The sequence below is a fragment of the Dermacentor variabilis genome, chromosome 4, assembly GCF_050947875.1.
Source record: "Dermacentor variabilis isolate Ectoservices chromosome 4, ASM5094787v1, whole genome shotgun sequence".
NCBI lineage: Eukaryota > Metazoa > Arthropoda > Arachnida > Ixodida > Ixodidae > Dermacentor > Dermacentor variabilis.
Genome location: NC_134571.1, coordinates 38,718,067 through 38,741,313, shown reverse-complemented (window position 1 = coordinate 38,741,313; position 23,247 = coordinate 38,718,067). Strand labels below are relative to the sequence as shown.

General features: G+C 41.9%; 2 protein-coding genes across 5 annotated transcripts in view; one reads left to right on the top strand and one right to left on the bottom strand.

The window, feature by feature from the left end:
- mtm (phosphatidylinositol-3-phosphate phosphatase) overlaps window positions 1-19,121 on the bottom strand; it is a 33,447-nt gene extending 14,326 nt beyond the window's left edge. Inside the window, exons 1-9 of one of the 2 annotated variants that reach the window (XM_075688707.1) lie at window positions 18,577-19,121; window positions 17,842-17,920; window positions 17,245-17,339; window positions 12,398-12,421; window positions 11,054-11,266; window positions 9,698-9,856; window positions 6,739-6,813; window positions 6,111-6,299; window positions 609-1,004 (exon numbers count right to left, since the gene is read on the bottom strand). In XM_075688707.1, the coding sequence (XP_075544822.1) occupies window positions 609-1,004; window positions 6,111-6,299; window positions 6,739-6,813; window positions 9,698-9,856; window positions 11,054-11,266; window positions 12,398-12,421; window positions 17,245-17,339; window positions 17,842-17,920; window positions 18,577-18,792 (1,446 nt within the window). In that variant the 5' untranslated portion in view covers window positions 18,793-19,121. The remainder of the gene's footprint in view (window positions 1-608; window positions 1,005-6,110; window positions 6,300-6,738; window positions 6,814-9,697; window positions 9,857-11,053; window positions 11,267-12,397; window positions 12,422-17,244; window positions 17,340-17,841; window positions 17,921-18,576) is intronic. The other variant, XM_075688708.1, reaches the window with a different exon arrangement.
- Window positions 19,122-19,157: 36 nt separating this feature from the next.
- The window catches only part of Klp64D (kinesin-like protein 64D), a 41,495-nt gene continuing 37,405 nt past the window's right edge, over window positions 19,158-23,247 (top strand). Inside the window, exons 1-7 of one of the 3 annotated variants that reach the window (XM_075688705.1) lie at window positions 19,158-19,294; window positions 19,369-19,411; window positions 19,547-19,647; window positions 19,714-19,885; window positions 21,510-21,654; window positions 21,720-21,804; window positions 21,897-22,002. In XM_075688705.1, coding sequence (XP_075544820.1) covers window positions 19,555-19,647; window positions 19,714-19,885; window positions 21,510-21,654; window positions 21,720-21,804; window positions 21,897-22,002 — 601 coding nt within the window. In that variant the 5' untranslated portion in view covers window positions 19,158-19,294; window positions 19,369-19,411; window positions 19,547-19,554. Of the gene's footprint in view, window positions 19,295-19,368; window positions 19,648-19,713; window positions 19,886-21,509; window positions 21,655-21,719; window positions 21,805-21,896; window positions 22,003-23,247 lie in introns of all 3 variants that reach the window. The other 2 variants (XM_075688703.1, XM_075688704.1) reach the window with 2 other exon arrangements.

The window sequence follows — 23,247 nt, the reverse complement described above, 5'->3', positions numbered from 1 at the left end:
CATATATTAGAATAAGAAAATTGGAGTTGGCCCTGAGTTAAAGTGTACTCTCAAGCGAAAAGGACAAATGAGAAGGAGCTGTAGTTTAACAACGAGAAAATCCAGATTGATGACTTGTGCCCAGGTGGTGCTGTGCAGTATTAGGACAGAATGAAATGTGAGTGATCAAGAAAAATAAAGTCGGAGTACTTCTGGCATGCCTGAATATACAACATGGTTCTACTACATATCTGGCTTCTAATCACTCCACAGTCCTAGAACTCAAAGTACATCAATGCCAATGCCACACATAAATGCAAGCATGTGCGTGAACACGAGCATGTAGGCTCAAATGTGTGCTTTACTCCATTTCTGGAAAGTTTTGCCTTTTTATTGGCTGAACTAACATGTCATGACTATCGTGGAAACATACAGTAATCTGTAGAGTAGACATTCAGTTCCTTCCAATGTACTCTTCCTGGAAAAGGAAACCTCACATTAATGAGCTGACATCAGTGATCAAAAGGAGTTGGCAGCACTAGAAAGTTACAGAATCAAGCGGGCTCAGGAAACCCAAGATTAAGGAGCTCACATCAGTGATCAAAAGGAGAGGAAGTGTGTTTACTCACCTGAGCAAACTTGTGGCCAAAGCTGAGCCACTCTTTCTCAATGAGCACTTCGAAGCCTCGAATGGTGCGGTAGTAAGGGTCAAGCATGAGCATGGCCAGACTGGTGAGCTGTGCAGTGCGGTCCCACCCATCCGAGCAGTGCACCAGCACCGATCCCTTGGCGCCTTCAAGGCGGTGCGCAACACGCAGAGCCCCAGCCAGCACGGCACGCACATGCTGCAGCCAGTGGGTGGCCTCGAGCGCAGAAAGCCAGCGGGACTCGTCTGCTGCACTAGGGAAGCAGGTCTCCTTGAGCTTCCGCAGGCTCTCCCGCATCACGTGGATGTTGTGTATGTCCAAGAAGCACAGCTCGGTGCACCGGTATGCCTCGTCGCTCTCGTAGCCGCCACCCTTTGCCTGCGTGCAGGGCCAATGCAGACAGTATTCCAAGCATTTGCTCATTTATAATATGACTGGCACTTTTTTTTTCTTTTTGATCTTCCACAGCCTAAGCATCCCTTGGGATGACCGGTGCTGCTGTAGTGGAGGGCTCTGGAGATTAATTTTAATCACAGAACACTCTTTAATGTTTGCCTAAATCGAAGTTCATGAACCAATAGGTATGCCAAATCAATAGCTATGCAGAACCAACAAGACACAAAGATAAGGAACCAATAAATGACCCGCTCTGGCTAACTCTGGTCACACTGCCTTCTCGGTGCAAGGATATATCTTATTTATATATGACTGGCGGCAGCTACTGAGAGTGTGCAAAGTGATAAAAATAGTAGTAGATTGGGTCCTTAGACAACTACGCAATGTTTTACCCTTTACCCTAGTTCCACTTTTGTTTCTTTGCAGACACTTTGCTCCCATGCACAAGTCTGTACTCTCCCTATGGCATCAGCAAGCTGGCTTTCCTGCATAACTTAGTTTTATTTATTTATTTATTTACAGGTATACTGCGGTCTTAAATAAGACCAAGCAGGTGCGATTCTTTACGGAAAATACAATATTAGTTTTTCACTGTCCAAACATATAGAGAAAAATGACACTCGAATAGAACAAGAATGGATGAACACATTACAATAACAAGGTAGAATAGATGCCACACCATATTTAAAGGGCGGACACAACATGCTCAAATGCAGTGACTGTATCTGATAAAAACAAACTGGCAGGCAAGGCATTCCACTCCTGGACTGTGCGTGGTATGACGGTGATGAGATGTGCGTGCTGCAAATGGCTGAATATACATTTGCGTGTCAAAGCGCAATGACCCTTCACATAGGTTGTAGAGGAATTTTGACCTTGTGATTTTTCTTCGATGCTTCAGTGTGGGAATGCTGTTCTTGCGCATAAGTGTTGATGGCAAATCAATTCACTTAAATTTATTAAAAATAAAACGAACAGTATGCCTTTGCACCATTTCCAATTTATGTTTATGTGTACTGTAAAATGGATCCCACGCAATGCTTCTATATTCAAATTTTGGTCAAATGAAAGTGTTGAAAACTAGAAGTTTGAGCTCAGGAGGTGCCAATTTCAACTTGTGTCTTAAGAAAATAAGCTTGTGAGTTACAGACACGCAAACATCATCGACATGCCTGGACCAGGAAAGGGTATTGTTTATGGTAACTCCCAAATATTTGTAGTCGGTGACTTCTCTTATCAGAGAAGCATTTAAAGTGTAGGTGAAGTGGACAGGATTTTTTTTGTTCGTTACGTGTAGCAGCACAGTTTTCTCTAAATTTAACTTCATCGACCATTCTTAACACCATTTGTTAATACTTAGAAGACTGTTAAACTGGATTGATCTTCGTGGCACACCACCCTACGAAGTATCACGCGATCATCCGTGAATAACCTAATGTGAACACTGGGATCCACAGCCGAAGTAATGTCATTGATATACATTAAAAACAGAATGGGGCTGAGTTCGCTGCCCTGGGGTATGCCAGACAACAGGTAAGAATGTAAAGGAGAAACTATTGATATCTATGAATCGAGTTCTGTTGGCCAGATGTGATCCTATCCAGTTAACTATAAAATCTGGAAGACTTTTGAAGTTTTCTGACAAGTTTTCCATGCGGTACACAGTCGAATGCCTTACTAAAATCAAGCAGTAATATATCAACCTGGCCCAAAGAATCCAAAGCCAGTGCCAATTCGTGAATAATGGTTACAAGCTACATATTAGTTGATAACCCCTTACAGAAACTATGCTGGAATTCAGAAATTAAATTGTTAGCTTCAAGAAATTTGTTAATAAAGTGAGTGATAATGTGCTCTAGTATTTTGCAGCAAGTGGAAATTAGGGAAATAGGTCTGTACTTTTCTGGATGCAGACAATCGCCTTTCTTGTGAATGATGATCACCCACGCCACACAACAATCAGGCAATATAGCAGAGGTCAAAGATAGACTAAAGATGGTTGTCAAGATATGAGAGATTGGTTCAGCATATAGACGCAGGAAGGCATTAGAAATACTGTCCGGACCCCCACAAGATTTTTCTTTAATGCTTAGTACCAAAGACAAAACGCCTTCGTATTATATTAAATCTGGTTTATCGCAAGACAAGGAAGAAGGCTGTTGCGGCTCAGCATCACATGGTGAAAAAATAGAATGAAAATATTCATTAAACTTTTGAGCTATAATTGTGTAATCAGTGATTAAAGTGTCTTGGTTTTTTTAACTTATCAATGTGAACCCTGGTGTATTTTGTGTAACGCCAAAACCTGTCCGGGTTTGTTTTCATAAATGTGGGTGAAGTAACAAAGAAATAACTTTGTGTGGCAGATGATACCGCACTTAATAAGCTCGACTGAAGGCTCCAAATTAGCACTGCATTTATTTCTTTTTTTCTTTTTAGACTTTTTAGCCTTCGTTTCATGTGCAAAATATTTAGGTCGATCCAAGAGTTTAAGCGGTTATAACGGATGTGTTGAGTAGGAACGAAGTTTTTGATACACTTCAGAACACCTTCCTTGAATTTGTACCATAATGTGGCTGCATCTACTTTTGGTCGACAGTCAACAAAGTTTCAAAGGTCATCCAGTATTGACTGGTTGTCTGCCTTAAGGAAATATTTCACTGTCTCTAAAGCTGGCCTGGAACTTCAAAGACAATGTGAAAACCGGCATGTAAGTGATATTAGCCTGTGGTCAGATATGCCATCTTCTATCGTGATGTCATGGTCATTCAGGCTTCCGCTAACAAAAAACAAATCTAATATATTACCACCTTGACTGCAACGGGTCATGTCATGCACAAGTTGTTCCAGGTCACATGCCAGCATTAAGTCGAGCAGCGGATTATCCAGTAGACCGACTATGTTTTTACAAGACCAGATAATTGATGGCAAGTTAAAGTCTCCGGCCATAATTATTTTACCGCGCACATTCGATGACATGTGGTCATGTAGTTTAAGTAAAAATTGTGGAGGGGCAGAAGGAGGCGTATACACTGTGCACACTGTGAAGACGTGACCCCAGTAGTTTACAGCCAAGAAAAGGCTTTCGTGGTCTTCTATTTGTGCCTGGACTACAACAGAGAGTGTGCGTTTTACAGTAACTGCAACACCGCCTCCTTGGCATGACTGATCACGTCTAAATATTTGATGGGATGACGTCACTATCATGTCATAACTTACACTATCATGTAACCATGTTTCAGTCATAATTGTGACGTGAGGATCATACCTTGCTAACGAAGCAGACTTCCTAATGAAGGAGGAGAAAAGGTTAACACATTACATGAGCATGGTTCACAAATACGACGTGACATACTTTCTTAAGCTGATAATATTGCAAAAGAATCTTGCGCCATATTTGCGCAGATGCGGGAAGTGCGTGAGAGCTGAGGAGCTTAAACGGCTCCTGTAACACCCCTTGGGCTTGTTTGAAAAACACAATTCACAGATAATATACGCAGCTGTGAACATCTCAGCCAAGTTTTGCAGTTGTGCACGGTGCGTGGAGCTCGCAAACAGAGCGCGAATTCACCTTTCCCTCATACGCTCTCTTTTCAACAGAAGCCTGTTCCTCACTCCTTCCTAGATGCTTTATTTCGTAATATAGGGTGTTTTTCTTTAGCTGCACCAAATTTTTTAAAGATTGCCTATGGCAATTAGCACAATTCTAACCCTTGATCTAAATTACTTGATGAGGCAGCCATTACTTCCACAAGAAATCAAAATGTCCAATAATTACCATAATTGTGCTAATTAATTCTTAAATTATTTTACACCACATATTTCAATCTATGTATTCTAGCCAATTGTAGCCACATGGTTAATTAAATTAAATAATCAAAATTTCATTATCATAATTACATTTATTATTTAATTAAGCATTTCAATTTCTTGTAGAAGTAATGGCCTCCTAATCAAGTAATTTAGATCAAGGGTTAGAAATATGCTACCTGCCATAGGCAATATTTAAAAAATTTGGTGCAGCTAAAAAACACCCTGTATAGCAGATTCCCATATGTGGCTGCTATTGGCCAATAGCTGACATGAATCAAGAAGAGTGTTTGGATCAGTGTGCTTTTTGTTACTGTTACTGTGCATATTTATTGATACAGTTTAATAAACAGAGCAAATAAGCGAAAATTTGCTATTGAATTTCAATAATAATTACACACTTTTGGAAGAAGCCGACTACCGTCTGCTCATTGAACTCACGCTTGGCCATGGCCGCCCGCGTAGGAATTAAACTTTGGCCTCCCTGTTTATCAATGTCATAACTGTTGAGTCTGGCTAATTTCAACTAGTTCTGAGCACTCAACTAGCCTATAACTACGTGTAGCTTAAGGTGAGACTGCACGCACGCTTGCCAGCATGCAATCACTCATAGCTGCTCCTAATTCGACGCCTTGGCAGACTTCGCTTCATATTGAGCTATTTATAGCACTTCAATATGCACACGTTTGATGTGGTTACTATCCGTCAGTCAAGCAGGTGCAGGAACAAATCATTCGGCACACAGCACATATGCACTGCAGTTGCATGTAGCTGCAGTTTGCTACATAACGTAGATACCGCGGGTGCCACGGGGTGCTGGGTCCATGGTGTCTACGTGAACAAAGTTGAAGTGCGCACCATGATGATGTTCAGTAGGCGGAGTGCTGCGGGCATGCCCCAATCCACTGTAGCCTTTGCAGTGCAAGTCATTGAACAAGAAATGGAAGCACTGCTAATGGGATGTTTGACTGCCAATAATTCTGCTCTTGCTGAACGCAATGAAGTACTTTTTGCAGCAAAGTATTTCTAAAATCGTCTAATTTGACTTCAAATGCATTTCTTGACTTCGATAATGAGTGTTTCAGGGCCCCTTTAAGTGATTCAGTTTATTTCACTTTCCAATTCACTCTGTTTATTTGGTAAGTGTTCTTATAACACTGTTTTTCAACTGTTCATCCCCCAAGAGTCACATGAGGCTTAAGTGGCAGCATGTGCAAGGATGCTGCACCTTTGATACAGCTGTGGCTATAATATTGGTGGCTACTACGGCGAACTCACCTTGTTGGCAACAGCATTCACGCTAGGTCGAGCATCCATTATGAAGAGCTTATGCGAATGTGCATTGGCATCCATGATCATCTGCAGGTAGCTCTCGTCCTCTGTGCTGCGCTTGCCGCTCACGCCAACATTGGGCTGACTACAACGAGTTATGGTTGCCTGTCCCTCTGGGTGGATCCAGGACAGCACCTGAGGCCAGCAGTGGCAATCAGTTGAGAACATCAGGAAACATCTGGCACTTGTTCGGTCGAACTGCTGAAGAAATACCTTATGCAATAAATGAGCTTACCTGAACAAGCCTAACTTCAGCCTTTTGCCAGGTTTCACAGATAGATATCTGGTAATCCTGATTGTATGCACTAAATTAACATGCAGCAGCATACATAAATGCCTGTTTGCTGTCAGCACATTGGCTATAGCGAGATGCGTCACAGCTCAGATAGTTCTCTACATTTTGATTTTGCCCCAAGATGAAGTCTATTGCTTCGTTTCTGACTCTACATGAGCATGACATTATATATAGCTTTTGGACATGTCTTATTGGTTAACAGTCGTAAGGTGCTCTCAACTTTGTATCAAAATTCAAGTGCATAACTGACATGCAGAGAAGAAAGTGAAGCTAACATACCGGAATGCGACCCCGGCTTCGAAAACTAGCCACGGCTTCCAAGAGACTGTCGTCAGCTGCAGCTGGAACAGCTAGCTGTGGCAAACAGAAACAAAATGTAATGACATTATCAAACAATGATAAGTATTTAGTAGTGTAGTTTAATAGCATATATAAACGTGTTTGAGTGAGCTCTTTTATGGCCATTGCTCTGCTTGGGACTCGCAATATATACTCCTGCAAGGCCTAGAAGATTAAAAATACATCTCGAAGCTGATACAATCTCGACTGGGTAAGGTGGGTCTTCCCCGCAGGAATGAGAAAATGACGACGAAGCCGGGCATCACGACGATGAGAAAAAGTAAAACAAATTGTATTCACTTCATTGGTACATGGATGTGACTCTCATCAGAGTCTTGAGTGGTTCTTATTAACACGCTTATTTGAGGCCAGCACGGCCTCAAATAACCTCTGGCCATCTTCTTCCAGGGCCTGTCTTTCCCTTTGTCCATCCTTGGTGCCAGCTTGTGGAAAAGGGTGATGCTGTCTTGACATTCGGTTTCTTCTTCTATCCTTTCGCCCATCCTTTTCTGTCAGCTTGGGGAAAAAGGTGACGTCATCTTGACCATTGATTACTTCTTCTATCCTTTTGTGTCAGCTCGCCCTCATAATTGCCCTCTTCTTCAATTATGTTGACGTGGGGAAGCCGGTTTCAATGCCTCTCACACCAGACAAGTCGATCATAACAGAGCTTATATTAAAGCAGATTTTTCAGTTCTGACTATAAAACAAACCTGTTTATGAATAGAATCGTATGTAAGCTATGAAGTAGCACTCCCTTAAAGGGACACTAAAGGAAAAGTGATAGATCAATGCTCAAGGATGCCTAAAGCGTCAACATTATCGCGAGCAAAGTTTTAGTAATAGAGAAATTGAGATAAATACAGGACACGACTCGCAACTAACTAGGGACATTCAAGTACTAGCCTGATGACGAAGGTACTCCTCATTTTATTTCTGTAGCTAGTACTCAACTTCTCATAATAAAAAGATAATTGCATCGCATTATAAGATGGCAGAAAATGCTACTTGTCCAGTTCTATTCGATGTTTAGAAAAAATAACTCACTGACATTACCCTTGACAATGAAGCGGGCGGTTGAACGATTTCATTTTTGCTCAACTCTGCACCGCCCATACTTTCGTGTTTCAGTAGTTTCGTCGTTCTCACATAGTGCTGTGCTGGTATTGCTGGCTCGCTAAACTCCCATAAAATGCTAGTAGCAGAGGTTTCCACGTCTATGTCGTGGGATGCCCAAACGGTTCACACCTTTGAGGAAAAGCTGCTGCAGTGGCAAATCCAACGCTCTCTCTCTCTCTCTCTCTCTCTCTCTCTCTCTCTCTCTCTCTCTCTCTCTCTCTCTCTCTCTCTCTCTCTCTCACACACACACACACACACACACACACACAAAATGTAGCGCCGTCTTCTCATGGGTAGACAATTTGAATTGGGCTAAAGGTATCTAGGTATCTGCACTCTTCAGACGCTATTTTCTCTTAAAAGTCTTTTCTTGGCATGAAACAAGCACTTCTTGGTTTTTGGAATGGTATTCTAACAGAACACGTTGACTTAATATTTGCCTTTAGTGTCCCTTTAAGGATCTAATGTGGTGACAAATACAATGAAATAGACTACAAGATTCATCTGTTCATTGAACGAACTTGTGCATTCTTAATCACTTTCATATTATTCGAATTGACTCTTCTATTCTCACCGTGTTTGAATGAATGAAAGTTGAATGCATGAAAATCGACCATATCAAATCTACTGTCATCTTTTACAGCCAAGGAGCAATGAAATAAAGCCACATATGGCTTTTGCCACAATTACAATAAAGAAATATCCAGACACAAAGCTTAACATTTAAGGAAAATATCAGCTCTGCAAAAGAAATTGCTATGTACTTTCTTATAAACTGTATTAAATATGTATGTTGAGCTGTTTCTTGCAAAACAATGTGTTAAAACACGAGTAGTGCATCTGTATAGCGTACCGCAAGAGCTTGTGGATCAAGGAATCTGCAAAAAATTGAGGACGCTTAAGCTTCGCCTTAAAGAGTGGAACGTAATAGCATCCAAAAATCCCCAAGTGCTTCTCACACTTTCTGGTAACTGCAGCTTATCTAACCGTAATGTTTACTGGGAAATGCTGGCGGTGAATGCTATGCACGAAGGTGAGCTTTCTGGTAGAAACGCGGCCTCTTGCGTGGGCTGTGACGGAGGCAAGCACCATCTGGAGATGTTGCAAGGAACTGGGTGCACCACTTTATGGCCTTTGAGATTTGCGCGTGCGAAATCTGGGAGGCCATGGTCGCTCTATGAATGGTAGAAACGCTGGAAAAGGGGTTTGTGTTTTGTTTTTTTCAGTTTTTGCATAGCAGAATTATGTTTTCTCGTATATTCAAATTACAATCCGATGCTATCATGTCTGTAGGCTGTGTGTAAGTCATACTTTGATTTTTCTACGTATTTTAGCTTGAAAAATTCAATTAGTTCAGCAATTTCCTTGTGCCACATGGAGGGCCTGTGTGGCTGGGTATGCGTGGTTCAAAATTCTTTTTGGATTTCCAACACTGGATGCGGGACGGTGATGCCGGATTTCTTTTACAACACGGGGCCCTTAATGCTATCGCATTAATAACTACATTTTTTTGGTGACTTCACCACTCAGTCTGAAATGTTGGTGAACGATGTGATGGTCGTGCATGGAGGCATCCGCCGCTGCACATTTAGATTTGAGAGTGCATGCAATGGTTGAAACAAATTTTAAATTATTTTCACAGATTCCATGCTCCAAATGCTTTTGTGTTTAGAGGCAACACTTGTGCTCAGTCATATGCAAGTCAGCATGCATCAAGAAGTATGTGCTGTATGCGAGACAGCTGAATGGGTCAACTGTGAAGCACTGTGCTTCAACTCACAATGGCGGGATAGGTGTCACACAGCTGGTAGTTCTCGTTTGCACGACTCAGCCGCCAGCTCTCAGTGGGCAGGCCCTGACGTCGGTATTCAGCCAACGGGTCGTACACGGCCCAGCCGTTCACAGAGTACCGGCCGCCGTACTCAAAGGCAAACAATGGCTGTAGTGGGTGAAAAAAAGGAAAAGAAAGTTGCAATAAGAAAATGGAATAGTTTGAATATTCACGCAGTGTTATTAGTACCAACTGCAGGGTGAACAGTGGACTGAATGGCTTTCAATACACATTCACAACCCTGTGCCACTGAGTAAAGGCAAACAAACGAGGGTGGCATCGCCACCTGCCTTTTACTTTTGCATTCTTTAGGGCTTAGTAAGCTTGTGTTCATAGTAACAATACCCTTTTGGTATTCCAGAAGCATAATTTAAATGCAATTTAATTTTACATTTCTTTAGTGCCTCTGCGAAGATGTCCACTTGTTATATTTCGTCTCCTTTATTGTGCAAAATCTTTACAATGTGTTTCTAATATAACCATGAAAAATTGTAAGCAGGTTCTAGTGGATATTAGAGGTTACTTAAGTGGAATCCTCACAAGAAAAAATTTACTGCAAAACAGCATTTATTTGGGCTGGTTGGTCCAGTCACTACCATACTTAACCCAAACACAGCTCAAGCACCTTTCTGCTTCCCCTGTGGAGGGTACTGGAGACTTTTGGTTAGGATGACTGAATGTGCCAGCACAATGTGTCTTCCTTCTCAAGCATTCAATGTTTACTGACCTCTTCAGTAGCACATGTTGATAGCAGGCCACTATCTGGGGACTTTGCTTTGGGTTCCTGGCCTGATGCAAACAGCACAGCCATGATTATAAGAGCAGCTCTAGGCTTGTAACCAGCCACTGAAATATACAAATGGCTTTAGAGAGGCTGCAATGTGGTAGCTTTGTATAAACCAAGTTCCTTCTTTTCATCATCATCGCTCCTTTTCCTCCACGTCTCCTCCATGCCCAGTGTGGAGTAGCAGGCCAAGGCAAGCTATAGCACAGGCCACCTCTCTGCATTTCAGTAAATAAATTATCCCCTTTCCTTGATCCTCACAGCCTGTTTTTGTTAAAGTTAAGCCGCTATAGATGTGTATTCAATTCTTGGATTAAGTCTGATGGCCGCTGTATGCACTCGAACATAAGGAACAGTGCAGGAGTGAAACAATGTGCACTGTTTGTGCTTTTTTTCTCTCATCCCTGTACTGGTCCTCATGTTGAAGAAAAAAACATCAAAACTGCAATACCTCAGCACTGTTGCATGCCACTCCTGAACACTAAGACCAATTTTTTTTGCTCATGTGAGTCATCACTCACCAGGTTGTTGGAGAGCGGGAAGGCCAGCTTGTGCAGTTTGTCAAAGATGTCTCGCCGCGAGTGGTTTTCCTGCTTGTGGGCAAACTTCAAGCTGCGCAGGTCCTTGCAGAAGAGCTCAATGCCGTATGCATTCTCTCCGCGACTCGACGCATAGCCAACCTTCTCGATGCGACTCACGACGCCAAGCGGGACTTCCAGTGTGAACCGCGGCTCCTGCCATGATTGGTTGAAAAGTCGAAAAAAGACAATGAAGCCCAAAACAATCATCTAGATAGAGAATAAGTGTGCAAGGCAGTATGCCATCAGGATCCCTTGTGCAAGATGCTAAGTATCGATTGAAAATAGAGTGTTAATTCATAATAAACAAGCTAAGTGACTTATGAGGATGAGGTATAAACAATATAAAGCATTATAATAGCAAATAAAAGACATGCATAGAAGTTTGAATGGCAAAAACTGTGAAGGGAAGAGTTATCCTGAGTATGAGCTGGAGTGCTCAGGAGCAGAAAATAGCCATCTTGCTGTGAAGAAAGCAGTAAACCTCGCTTAGCCAAGTTGAGTTGTAGCCATAGGCATATGTTGGTGAATTTTACACAGCCAGTACTATGTCTGTCAGCATTTATTGGTCTATACAGTAGTTCTACTGTGTGGAGCAAAGCTGGCTAATTTTTTTTTTTAATGTTAGCCAAAATAAATAATGAGTAAGTGTTTACCTGTGCAACAGCCATACACAGACATTCTGCGTAAAGCCTTAATGAAAACTGAGCAGCTATTACACAAGTCTATGGGTATTAAATGCAATGACACCCACTCAGCTTTTTCACTGAATTTCTCCCAGATACTTGAAATCTTTTTTTTTTCCACGCAAGGCAAGTATTAAGATACATTTATGTCCAGAAGCCCAAGAATACAAAATGGAGGCAAAACCAACATAGTGTACTGTGCAGTGCAATCTCACAGTGGGGCTGGAATGAAGTAACAACTCCATTTCAGTTATATTCCTTTCTGTATTCAATAAGTGCCCCAAGCAGCACATCACCTACATTATCACTAAAGCCAGTCAGTCTTGATAGGCAGATGATAAGAATGAAATAGAATCACATGAAAGGAGTTGTTACATCATAACAGCTATAATGACATTTCAGTTTACGCTGTTTACTTAGTAGTTAGATAGAAAATGAAACAGTTAAATCAATTTTTAATTACCCAAGCAACAATAGACAGAGAGTGTGCACAGGCATAGTTTTTTATTTTTCATTTGTTAGATATGACCTAATCTAAGAATATTACAAAGCACACACACAGGGAAAAAAAAAGCTAGCGGCAGAACGCCTGTGCACTTACAGTGAACTGTTTGGAGCGGGAATTCTGTGAGAGGAAAAAAGTATGGCATTGAAATAATTATTCTAACCATCCTTCCACAGAATGGCCCATGAAGAAGCACTATTAAGCCACACATTATGACAATTCAAATGAACGAGCTTGGCTACTTCAGGAATCATTTTAAAATTTGCCTGTGCAAGGATTAACACTCGATGAGAAACAAAAAAGTGTAGTTGCCATGAGGTGAGGCCAGCATGTGTTTGCACTAAACATACAACGGGCCAAACTGAAACCTTTAAAAGAAAGAAGATAAGCCTGGAACTGTCCCACACAACCCTTTATTCCCACTTCACCCTTCGTTATTCTTTATTTAGTGACTTTCTAATCACAGAGCTCATGATATCCACTGCCGCAATGTGTTTGCCACATGTTATTGCACTAAGAGCGCCATCATCAGTCAAGTGCGACAAGTAATTAAACTAAATCACTTCCAGATTGTTCAAAACACACCGTAATATAGAGTTTTATAATAAGGGCCTCAAACGTTTGGGGCCCCAAAGAAATAGCGTCAAGGCCACTGCACATGTGCGAGACGCAAACTGTGTTTGGATTTTGTTTCGGGCATGCTATTTCACTAATTTAGCGGGAATCCTAAAAGTGAGAGTTTTGCATCAACAAACATGGCAGTACCCAATGAAGCGACAGATCTAACCTAGCACCAAACTCGGCTCGATTCGCGGCAACAGATGAAGTTCGCAAGCTAGGAGAAGTGACTGCTGTTATCGCTTTCTCTCAACTAGCATGTGTTATGAAGATTGATTCATTAGATGACGTTGACTCCGAATTCTATTATCGATTTCATGGCTCATAGGCCAAATATGGCTTAAAGGGCCCCTGAAACAGTTATGAGAAATTTTGTAGATGCGTGGGGTACAGCTAAAGTTTATCATTTGCACCACAATTTCTGTGAAACGTCTCACATTAAGAAAGCTACGGACGATTACAAAATACCCTCCTCCATAGTCATGCATTTTCTCCTTAACTCGTTCGTCGAGTGATCAGGGCTAAGCTCCACCTTTACTGGCTCTGCGTCGTGATGGCACGTCGCGTTGTTGACTTCTGGTACTCTAGGAGTGAGCGCATGAAACCTCTCCAAACTCTCCGCCAGCTGCTTGGCAGTCGACTCGAAGCGAGAGCTGTCGAAGCAGCATGCGTTGCGAGCATTCTGTCGCAGCTCCGAACGTGTCTGGTATTTTGGTAACCACAGGTGAGTTGGCCGATTCGACGGAACGGTGGAGGCATAAACTCAAGCTGATGTAGCGATTTTAGCGTAGATGTACGTGAGCTGCCTGATCGGTCTCCATGGTCCTGCCACCCGTTGGTGCATAGCTTAACCAGCCATACAAAGAGCTAATATTGCTCTAACCAAGTGTAAGACATTTTAAACATTTACAAAAACCACATGTTAACAATTACACTCCTGCGAAAAATGTACACCAGCAGCAAAGAAGAATATATTTCGTTACTGCTACTGTGTCTGGTTGAGCTCTGTGCCACCAGGTGGCTGCACCGTGCAGACCATTCACATTTGCATTTCTGCTCATCCTGCGAAACGACACAGTCAAACGGCCAGGCCCTGTCCCCTTGTGCTTGCATTTACCCTAATACTGGAATCACGAAATGCTATTGCGTTAGTAATCTTCCTGTGTAAACTGATGGCCGCAAACGCGCAAATCCTCGTGCCGATCGGATAGCGGTAGTCCGATGCGCTGCAGCCAGCCCGCTCGTCTGCTGCCTTGCAGAGGGACATGATATCGCAGCTTGACATATTGCCAGTCGCTATGTTTGCAGTCCACAACGCAACAAAGTCGAATCATAGTGCTCGCGAAAAGACTGAGACCGACTCTGACCGCGGAGCTGTCGTCAAAATGGCACATGTTGTAACACAAGTAGACGACGCTTGCTCTGTGCCGGAAGTGCTTAAGTCATTATAAAATATGAAGACGCCAAATAAACAGACACACACAAGGGAAGAAAACGGGACAGGGCGCCACTCGCAACAGTTTTATTTACAGAACGCAGGCACATATATACTGCAGTCAACACATGCGCACAGAGCAAACATTCTTTCATGCATCTAATCAAACATTCATGACGCACCACGCTCAAGAAACCTCATCTCGGCCTTATATAATGATATCGAAGTATCGCTCATGCACAAGCTGCCTTTCTTGCCTATGTGATAGGCTTCAACCAGTTCCCTTGCTCTAGTATCTTTACTTCGGGCAAGATATATAAGGCCGAGATGAGGTTTCTTGAGCGTGGTGCGTCATGAATGTTTGATTAGATGCATGAAAGAATGTTTGCTCTGTGCGCATGTGTTGACCACAGTATATATGTGCCTGCGTTCTGTAAATAAAACAGTTGCGAGTGGCGCCCTGTCCCGTTTTCTTCTCTTGTGTGTGTCTGTTTATTTGGCGTCTTTATATTTTATAATGAATAGCTACCAACTAGCCCAACAAGAAGTGCTTTTAAAGTGCTTAAGTGTAGCGAGAAATTGTTCTTTTGCATTCTCTTTCTATTACTTTCTGTTTATAGAAACAAATTAACTAACATTCCAACTATTACGAACATAATTTGTTCACTATAATGGTAGAAAAATTATCGATGCCACGCTCTGGGGACATATTCTGAAACATTCGCCTCCACGAAAATTTCGCCCTGGCCTATGCTAACACTTGCAAAGCTCTTTGGGGCACCCATTCTAAAACTCTCTAACCAGCACAAGCTGCCAACAAGGCAATATGCATGAAGTGCTATCAGATACTGATGCTTATCACTGAACTAACATCCTTGTACTTTTTCTGGCAGCCCATGCATTAATTAAAAATGTGACTCATTATGAGTATACAACCACAGGCCCAGCAAATGCTTCAACCAGAATTTGCTGTTCTGGCAAAAACCAGTCATTATCACGACCAAGAAATCAACACATGCAAGAGGCTTCATGAGCACTTTCATGACTACTTCATGAGGAAGCACTCACATGGGTACTTTCAAAATTTTAATAATGATTTCTTACACAGATACTTGTCATAGTAAGGTATAATGGAAAGTTATAATACAAGAAGTGTGCCATGCATTTAACTTTTATTGTGTTAAACAGGTATGTTGGAAAAATTTATATAGATTTATTTACATGCACAATGTTCACATGGCTTTTAGGCTACACGAAAGGCGGATAAAGATAGAAGATTGGAATTCTAATACGAGGGTCACTGTCCTCATGCCCAATAAAAGAATAATGTAAATGCTTAAGGGGATAATTTGGACCAAGAAGCAAGACTCTAGAGCGGCAATGAGTCCAAATCACATCTGTCAAAAAAGCACTTGGCCAGTCCTTCCTGACTCAGACTTGCGGGGTTTGACTTGTGCTTGTGTTTGACTTATGCTTGTGGGTTTTAACACCCAGTAAATGCACAGTGAACCCACTGTGCAAGAGAGGCCATACTGGAGGACTCTGAATTCATTTTTACCACCTGGGGCTCTTTACCGCACACCTGTTTAGTACAAGAGCATATTTTCATCTTGCCACCATGAAATGTGGCCGCCACGACGAGGAATCAAACCCATGACCTCATGCTCAGTAACAGAACGCCATGGCCACTGGGCCATCACGGTGGCTTTGCCTGCGAGAATTCACTCACAAAGATTCTAACAAAAACAAAGTTAAGCTCTTGTAGTATTGCTACTTCGGCATTATAGAGAAGCTCTATAGGCTGCAATGCCTGGGTTTTGGATCTGCTCTTTCCTAGTGAAGCTTACCATTATCACTAAAAGGAAAGGTGTACAATCAATGCATTCTACCGGTGCTAACATATGGGGCAGAAGCTTGGGAATGACAAAGAAGCTGGAAAACAAGTTAAGGGCCACACAAAGAGCAATGGAACGAAGAATGATAGGCGTAACATTAAGAGACAGGAAGAGAGTGGTGTGGATCAGAGAGCAAACGGGCACAGCCGATATTCTAATTGACATTAAGAGAATGAAATGGAGCTGAGTAGTCATGTAATGCGTAGGTTAGATAACCGGTGGACTATTAGGATTACAGAATGGCTGCCTAGAGAAGGGAAACACAGTCAAGGACAGCAAAAGACTAGGTGGGGTGATGAAATTGAATGGGATGATGAAAGCGCAAGTTGGAATCGATTGGTGCAGCACAGGGTTAATTGGAGATCGGAGGGAGAGGCCTTCGTCCTGCAGTGGATTTAAAATAGGTTGATGATGATGAGTGACAGTGTACATTGTCCTCATAGCCTTGCCAGCATTACAGTCTTCCCTCAATCTGTGTGTCATAGCGACAAGAGTTCCATGACAGCTGGCATTGGATGGGGGAGGTCATTGATTTGTAGCCCTGCATAGCCTAGCAGCGAAAACAAAGAGAAACTGAATTATTTGCGGAGTTGAACATCTCAAAGAATTTGATAGATGTATCATCAGTAGAGAGCTCCAAATTAATTTTGACCATGGATGGTTAGCATGTATCTACGGTATTGTTTGCTCTTTGGTGGAAACATCTTGTTAGCATTAAAGTATTCACAGCAGTTTCAATATGAAATGAAGGTGTCTGGATACACACTTCATTAAAAGATTTTGTCTGCATTAGCTGTGATTTTGCCCAACTCTTTTTCCCATAAAGAAGAGGAAATGTGGAAGTTATGTTGAACTGAATGCTAATGCATTGCCCCCTCCAAGAGAGGCTGACCCTCTATGATTTGTGTCACATAGGTGGAAAAGTTTTGAGACACCCCCTTGCATGAGACTGTCCTCAACTAAAATGCCAGGCATGTCGAAACTGCTGTCCTTACCTTCTCAACACTGCGAAAGTACAGCTTGTAGTTAGTGATGAAGAGGCAGCCACGAATGGGGCCTTGAAATGGGCACAGGTAGGTGACATCTCGTGCTGCATTTCAAGGCAAGTCAATGTCACATCTACTGCACTTCAATAAAATTGTTAACATTTATTTATGGTCTGGCCTCTTACTGAGCTGTTTAACGTCAGTTGACATGAGATAATTCAAAATCTCAGTCAATTAAAGCTTTCACAAACTTAGTTAACATTTCTTTATGGTCTGGCCTCTTACTGAGCTGTTTAACGTCAGTTGACATGAGATAATTCAAAATCCCAGTCAATTAAAGCTTTCACAAACTTTTAGTAGGCATGCAGTGTTCTCAGTGAATTTTGAAGCCAATTAACTCAAGCAAGGTGTTGAATTAGTCAAAATTTTTTAACAGCTTAGGGCACTGTCATGTGACCAGAAACGGTGGATGAGAGAATGTTTACACTGCAGTCACAGTAACATAACAATGCATTCACATTGATAAGGCATTCACAATGCAAGCAGACGTAAACTCTTAAACATATTGTTAATCATCACCAGCAAATAAAAGAAGCTGCCCGTCACCTTTCTGAACGACGTGTGGCTGTTCTCCAGGAAGCAAAGGAGGCTCTTGCGTCTTTGTCACCTTGGACACTTCTCGCATCTGAAACACGTGAAGCGAACTTAATGACAAAAATAAACACTGACAGCTAAGGCACTTTATGTGCTGCTTAGTGTGCCTATCATCTTGGCGCTGTTGGTAAATTATGCAACTGCCAGGGTGGTTCCAAACAAGGATAAACGATGAACTTTGGTTGACTAAAGCCTTTGACAGCAACTGTCTCCTTCACTGAATAAAAAATTCTAGTGTTTGGTGGGCAGCGATAACTCGATCGTGCGAAGAAAAGTGCAAGCAGACATCTGACATTAAGATGCTAATCTCAAGCAACCTTGGATAATAGGCACATTGTGTGTGTGCATGTGTGTGTGTTTATATATATATATATGTGTGTGTTTTCATTCAAAATGAGGAAATGATAGCTTTGCGGTGAGATGAACCGCAATGAAACGCAGCAAGGGTTTTGCTGTTTCGAAGGGTACAAAAACATCTGCTAGCAGCGCTGACCTCCCTCAGACGCAGGCTACCTTTCTGAATCGGTGGCTCACTTTTGTAACTTTGCCTTCGTTAAGTCTTATGTGAAACACCGACAAGAGAAGAAAGTATCTTGAAAAGTGATCACGGATCTTTTGTGGGAGACGTCATGTCGGCGTGCAGAGCTTCAGAACATGTGCTGGGTACGTTAAGAAACCCACACTCACCTTGAGTTCCTGCGTGAGTTGCATGTTTTCCGTGGATGTTGAAGATGACGAGCAGAGCGACTTGGACGGCGAGTGGGAGCTGTGGCTGCCCACCGACCGCGGGCCGAGCTTGGAGTTTAGTGAGCCACTTTCGGAACCTTCCAACGAGTCAACGCTGGCCGGCTTTAGACCGTGGCTGTTGTGGGATGTTGGCTCTCCTTGCTTCACCTTATCCATTGCTCTTAGATGATGCCTCGTCGGAACTTTCCTATTTCTGGTACACTTTCTTGCTAGCTTGCGTGCTGGTTTCTGCTATCTAGGACGCCGCCATCAAAGAGGCGGAGCGCGGAAGTAAAGACCAACTTGGGGACAGTAAAAGGCACAGTCACTTGCACTGGGAGTTCCAACATAGAACGTTCGATGCAAACCCTCCGTAATGGAGTTGTGACGCACAATTAATAAATGTTCGGCCGTTTTCTGCTTCGCTGCTTATGTCAAAGGCACCGTTGCAGTTCACGCAAGTCGATCACTGCAACCGTACACCCGCACATGGCTTGACTTGACTGCATTTGGCTACTGTAATTACTACAATGGATTTAGCCGACAAGGCTTTGAGCCAACTTTGCTACGACATTTTTGTTTCGTTTTTGAGTATCGGGCTCTTGGAAACCAACCGGTACAAACGGCGGAGGCTTTGCAAGTGATATGTCAATCCTGCGCTAAGGAGATCAAGCTACTTGTAAGCTAATCAAGCGTTATCTATTGGATTACATCATGTTGTCACGATCATTCGAGTTCTTCATTTGCTTTCAGGTGTCCGAATAATGCTACCTGTCGATCGTCGCTAGATTTTTAGGTGATGGTCGCTAGAATTTTTTTTTTTTTAACTGTCGCCTATAAATGACATATCGTTCAAGTATTCTGTGCAGCCAAGCTTAGGTGCTGGGATTGTCCCATCACTCGCGCAAAGATTTCAATTTCAATCTTGCAGTGCGTATTATGTCGGCCGACGCCGAGAATATTCGCGTCGTGGTCCGATGCCGCCCTCTCAGTGAGAAGGAGCAGGCTGCAGGATGTCATGACATTGTGGTGGTGAGTTATCCTTTTTGTTTTACCGTGTCCGCCTTTGTACTGAGTATATTTGAACTCGTACCGCAGGTTGACACTGTTCAGGGGACAGTCTTGGTTACCAACCCAAATGGGGCACACGGAGATGTACCCCCTAAAATGTTCACCTTTGACACCGTGTTTGACGTAAATTCCAAGCAAGTTGAGGTATACAACCAGGCAGCCAGACCGATCGTCGAAAACGTGCTCGAAGGATATAATGGTAAGCGATGCCCGAATTCTAGTACTCTAGCTCTGACACATAATGTGGCAAGTATGGGAAGACCGTGTGTGTATATTTTGCATGCATACTTCGAGAGTCATTGCATCTCTATAAATTTATAGAGTTTAAGAGGAAGCTTTAGCTCGGGTGCTCCTATATCTAAATACATGTAAAAGGAGAATTCGTTTTTCTCGGCAACCACTGCACCAAACTTGACAAGGTTTGTTGCATTTAAAAGAAAAACTTAAAATATAGTGACTGTTGGTTTTGTATTATTGATATAGGTCGTCCATTTTTTACTAAAGATTGGCAAAAATCGCAAATTTTCAGAAAACGAAACTATCAGGTTTACAACTTTGTAACTCTGGAATGAAAAATGATATCACGATTCTGTGAATTGCATTTCATAGTACATCTAAAGCGGACAAAATGGATGTTTTACACATGAATCCCAAAAAATTTTGTAATATGCAAATACAGCTTTTGCAGAACACTTATACACAACATAACAAATTTAAGCAATATACAAATTGACATATTGAATTTGTCTGCTTTGAATGATCTAATGAATGCCGTTTACAGAACCGCGATATCTGTTCTTGACCGTGAACTATTAATTTGTAAACTTAGTGATTCTATCTTTTTCTGAACTTTCGAATTTTAAAAAATACTTTCAACAAAATTCAGGCCCTAAATCAAAATTCCACTTCCAACAGTCACTAGAATTTAAACTTCTCTCTCAAATGCAACAAATTTTACTAAAGTCGGTCCAGGGGTTATCTCAGAAAAGTATTTTTGTGTTGTACATTTATTTGAATAGGCCGCATCAGAGTTGAGCCCTAGCTGAAGCTTCCTCTTAAGCAGATCCAATCGCTGATGTCATTTGGAACACGCGTAGCTATCTTCAACTAAAATAAATGTTGTCTAAAGGAGTTTGCCTACTTAAAGGAAGCCACTGCTTGCATAAACCTTTTAACTTCGTCTTGCATATGCATCAGGGGCCATTCAAAAAAATTTTTTTTTTATCTTGGTCAGTTGCTTTGAGGACACTTTCGTTTTTTCATGACATGTCCAATGTGATGCCTCCTCACTGCAACCATGGGGACATTCTGCAAGAGTCCACCTAGTGGACTATCCATTTTGGTTGCTGCTGAACTGCGGATTAGCTGGGCTGGTATACCAGTAACAAGGAGACAGGCACCTCCAGCCAGTCTCCTCCTCACTGGTACAGCTCCCGCCGGTCATTGGTGGCGGAAGTTGACAGCAGACTAGGTGGACACTTGCAGAATGCCCCTCCCCTCCTCTCTAAACTGCATCCCATTAGCTGGCTTATCTAGCTAATGCATACTCTAAGTGACATTCCTGAAAGTGATTGACCAACAATGTGGCCTCTGCACAAAAATTATGATTTTGCCCTCTCTATTTCCCAACAGACTAATGTAGTGAGAGAGGAAATAAACATGGCAACTATGGTGCAAGTTGCAACAACAAACTGCAACATGACATAATCAAACACACTTTCACAAGCGGGTTAATTAACAGCTGCAACTTCATTTGCTGGGAGCAACTAGCGGACTAGTAATGTTTGACTCAATCGTACCTGTGTTGTCTTTTCGTTTTGCAGGAACGATTTTTGCTTACGGCCAGACGGGTACAGGAAAGACGTTCACCATGGTGGGAGACCGCTCAGTGCCAGAGTTAAAAGGGATCATTCCAAACTCATTTGCACATATCTTTGGACACATTGCTAAAGCCGAGGGCGACAAGAAGTAAGATGCTAGTTCATGATGTATGGTTGTCAGTTGTATACTAATTTGTAGTTTGCTTCTTCAAGGTTCCTAGTGAGAGCATCATACCTTGAGATTTACAATGAAGAGGCCAGAGATCTTCTAGCAAAGGACCAAAATGCGAGACTTGAAGTATGCGCCTTACCCTATGCTAAGGCTGTCTTGTTGCAGCTTGATAATTGTTGTCCAAGGGAAGTAATGTAATGTCTGTTTGTCTTCTCCAGGTTAAGGAAAGGCCGGACATTGGTGTATATGTCAAAGGACTTTCAAGTTGTGTCGTCAAAACAGCGGATGAACTGGATCGAATCATGACACTTGGAAACAAAAATAGTGAGGCCACTTAGAATATTTAGTGTAGCACTGTTCAAACTATCCGTCATGTGACATCAAAATGTATGCCTGTGTAGTATTAAGCAATGTATGCTTTGGTAGCCACATGATCTACATCTTCAGGCCAGCTTAATCAAATTTGTGTGAAAGTTTGCACTTAAAGAGAGTGAGGCCTCTATTGACAAAATTTGTGCCATTCTGACTTTTCAAACCAAATAAAATAATTATCAAATTTTACCCTATCACAAGCCGAGTCTGTGCTTATTCTGAGTTTGTACATATAGTGCCAAGGGTGAGAGCTTTGTTCATCTAGACGCCACAGCTTCTTTGCTTTTGCCATTGGAAATATGAACCATGCTTATCGACTCATTTCATATTGTGCTGTTGAGATTTGGCAAACCATAACTTAAATTTGGAATTTACATCTGTTTCGTTACCATGTGTTTGAAAAATAGTATTTAAATGAGGAGTGTTCGAGTATTCGAAAAGTTAGAATATTATCAAATATTATATGTTTCATATTCATACTCAATTCGAAAAATAGATTTTCCAAAAAGTTTGAATATTCGGTTGAATGCAAATATCAAATCAAATATATTGCTGGCTGTGCAGAAGCAAACACGGTTCTTAGCATTTGTTTTTCTCTCATCTAAGAATATTGAGCCGATTTTGTGCTGAATTTTGCGATGCTTTCATGCTGCTAGCTAAGTTTTGCCTGTAAAGCACACTTAGCCACTCAACATTAACATTGTGCGGTAAAGCCAGCCTCTCAGAAGCAAGGGGCACGGGTTTGCGAACAGCAAGGGTGCACTTCTTCTTTTTTTCTTTTTGCAGCATCACCCCCTATTCTGAGCTTACTGCTTGACAGCAAGTGCGATGAGTAACGACTGGCACAGGGTCAAATACCTCCGAGTTTATGGGCCCTTGATGCGATATAATAAGGCGCAGGTTGGCGAGGACAACTACTAGGAATTACATTTTCCAAGTTAACATGAGCCATATACACGATGTTTTGTATAATGCCTTACTAGTCTTGATTATTTAACATTGACAATGCAATTGCAATGTTCTAACATAAGAAACTAACCCAACTTGCTAATAACTTCATGTTTATATCATTATTCAAAATTTGAAGCTAAGTATTCGCATTCAATTCGTATTCGAAAATTTTGATATTTGCACACCTCTAACTTAAATCTTCCATGTGTGTTGAAAGAAACCCTTTTTCTCTTTTTTGTGAACAAG